General features: G+C 32.8%; 1 protein-coding gene across 1 annotated transcript; it reads right to left on the bottom strand.

Moving 5' to 3' along the window:
• LOC105765688 (homeobox protein knotted-1-like 1) lies at positions 1–1,977 on the bottom strand. Its single transcript, XM_012584892.2, has 4 exons — positions 1,755–1,977; positions 1,217–1,351; positions 332–472; positions 1–214 (listed from the first exon to the last, which is right to left on the bottom strand). Exons 1-4 carry the CDS (start codon positions 1,899–1,901, stop codon positions 176–178), a joined length of 462 nt encoding a protein of 153 aa, XP_012440346.1. The 5' UTR covers positions 1,902–1,977; the 3' UTR covers positions 1–175.

Genomic DNA, 1,977 nt, shown 5'->3' with positions numbered 1-1,977 from the left:
TATCAAGGAAATAAGAACTCAAGCATCACATATATAAATAATAAGCTTAGGTTACAAAGTTTTGGATAATGATGTTAGAGAGGGATTGTTGAAGCAGGAGGGGTTTGGTTGGCTGCAATGGCTTCTTCAAGTTTAGTCATTTTTCAGGTACCCAATTGTCACAACTTTTGCAGCATTAATCCACGTACTTTGAATTATTCCTGGCTGTTTCTTGCTGCACAAGTTCCAAATAAGATGGTAAACTTTTAGTAATTTAATTTAATTTTTGTTAACAATCATTAATTATCTTCCATATGGGTATTTTGTTTAAATTATTATGGTAACAACATACAAGAAAAACATCAGGTGAGAGGTGAGTGGGCCTAGCGAGGTCCCTGAGTTGAGAATGCATGCCGTTGATGAAAGCTATTGTTTGCTGCTGAGGTTCTTCCATGGCTTCCTTTAGCTTGCTCAGTGCCGAGCAATATCCTTCCTGTATGCATGTCATGTCAACGTAAAACAGTTACAAAAGATATCTTAGGGCGAGTTTTGGATGGGCGTTGCGTTCACCTGCGGTTAGTGTAAAAACAGCAGTGGCGGTGAGATTAGATACCGTAACGATACTGTAGCGTAAGACAAAAAGTAAGCTAAACGCACCGCACACAATCGTCCATCCAAACCCACCCTTTAGTGTCAAAAAAAAAAATCTAAATTGATTTCATAGCTTAAAATTTATGGCAAACTACCTAAAAATAGAAATTTAAGACGCTATCATCATTCATATAGCAAATATTCTTCAAGTTAGGGTTCTTAAATATATATATGCTAAATTAGCAATGGTTATACCAATAATAACTAAATTGATATAAAGATTAAATATTATATCCTTTATGTCTAGCTAGGGTAGCATTTTTTTAGACAAATTATGATATCAAACTTATCAAATATTGTATAAATTAATCGAGTTATGTTTTGTATGTATATATTAAAATTCAAACTTTAAAATTTACTTAACTCCAACATTTTTCTAACATTTTTTTATAAGGATGCTATTACAACAATTAAAAAGATGTGGATTTAAACGCAATTTTAATTAAATTTTAAAAAAATCTTTTACCACCACTTAAAACATAAAAACTTAAACAAAAGGCTTGAAAACCTATATCAAAATCAATCCTTTTTCTTGTAATCAATATATTTAGGTGACCAAGCAAACTTATAATATGTATATATGTACCATAAAGAGGTCTAACTCTGATTGATTCAGCTGCATGCTGCTACAACATGGATTAATCTTAGTACTAATACTATGCTCAGCTTTCCTTTGGTTGCTCTTGCTATTATTTCTGCCTCTATCTCCAATGCCTCCAACCTGACCAAATCAATAAAAATTTACTCAACTTGCCGACTTCTATATATAGATAAACAATATACATATTCCACTTTATAAGAATAATGTATGTTAAAGCATACCCTAAAAATATGCACTACTCTTTCAAATATATAACTTTCACATTGATTTGCCCTAAAAGTTAACACTATTACCATTGCTGTTACAACAACAAAGACGTGAGTGTGAAAGTGACTGCGATTTAAGGGTTGGAGAACTGGGTACCATCATTACTTAAGCATGTGTAAAGTTCTGAAACCCCAAATCCCAATTTTATCATAAAAATTAACAATGAGTACTTAGGATATCCTACAACAAGCAATGCAAAACTGGCTACATCCATAGTTTAAAGCCATTAAAGGGTTGTGAGAGAGATCAAAAGAACCTTTAAGCAATTGAGGTGATTCTCAACGAGCCTCTCATACAAAGGATGGCTTGAAATCCTGGTCTTGAGAAGCTCATCATCATCTTCTTCTTCCTTGTGATGATGATGATGATTTACTCCAACATTATTGTTCTTATTAGCCTCCATTTTTCCACTTTCTTTTGCAGAGCCTACAACAACTAAATAGTTTTGCCATATTTGTAAACCAAAAAAAGTGAAGTGA

The sequence above is a fragment of the Gossypium raimondii genome, chromosome 12 (assembly GCF_025698545.1).
Source record: "Gossypium raimondii isolate GPD5lz chromosome 12, ASM2569854v1, whole genome shotgun sequence".
NCBI lineage: Eukaryota > Viridiplantae > Streptophyta > Magnoliopsida > Malvales > Malvaceae > Gossypium > Gossypium raimondii.
The sequence above is the reverse complement of the archived record's forward strand: the minus strand, read 5'-3'. Positions and strand labels throughout refer to the sequence as shown.

Coding starts and splice junctions, on each gene's coding strand:
- LOC105765688 (XM_012584892.2), bottom strand. CDS start 1,901: ATGGAGGCTAATAAGAACAATAATGTTGGAGTAAATCATCATCATCAT. Junction 473..1,216: donor CAGAGTTAGACCTCTTTATG/GTACATATATAC, acceptor ACATGCATACAG/GAAGGATATTGCTCGGCACT. Junction 215..331: donor TCTCACCTGATGTTTTTCTT/GTATGTTGTTAC, acceptor GAACTTGTGCAG/CAAGAAACAGCCAGGAATAA.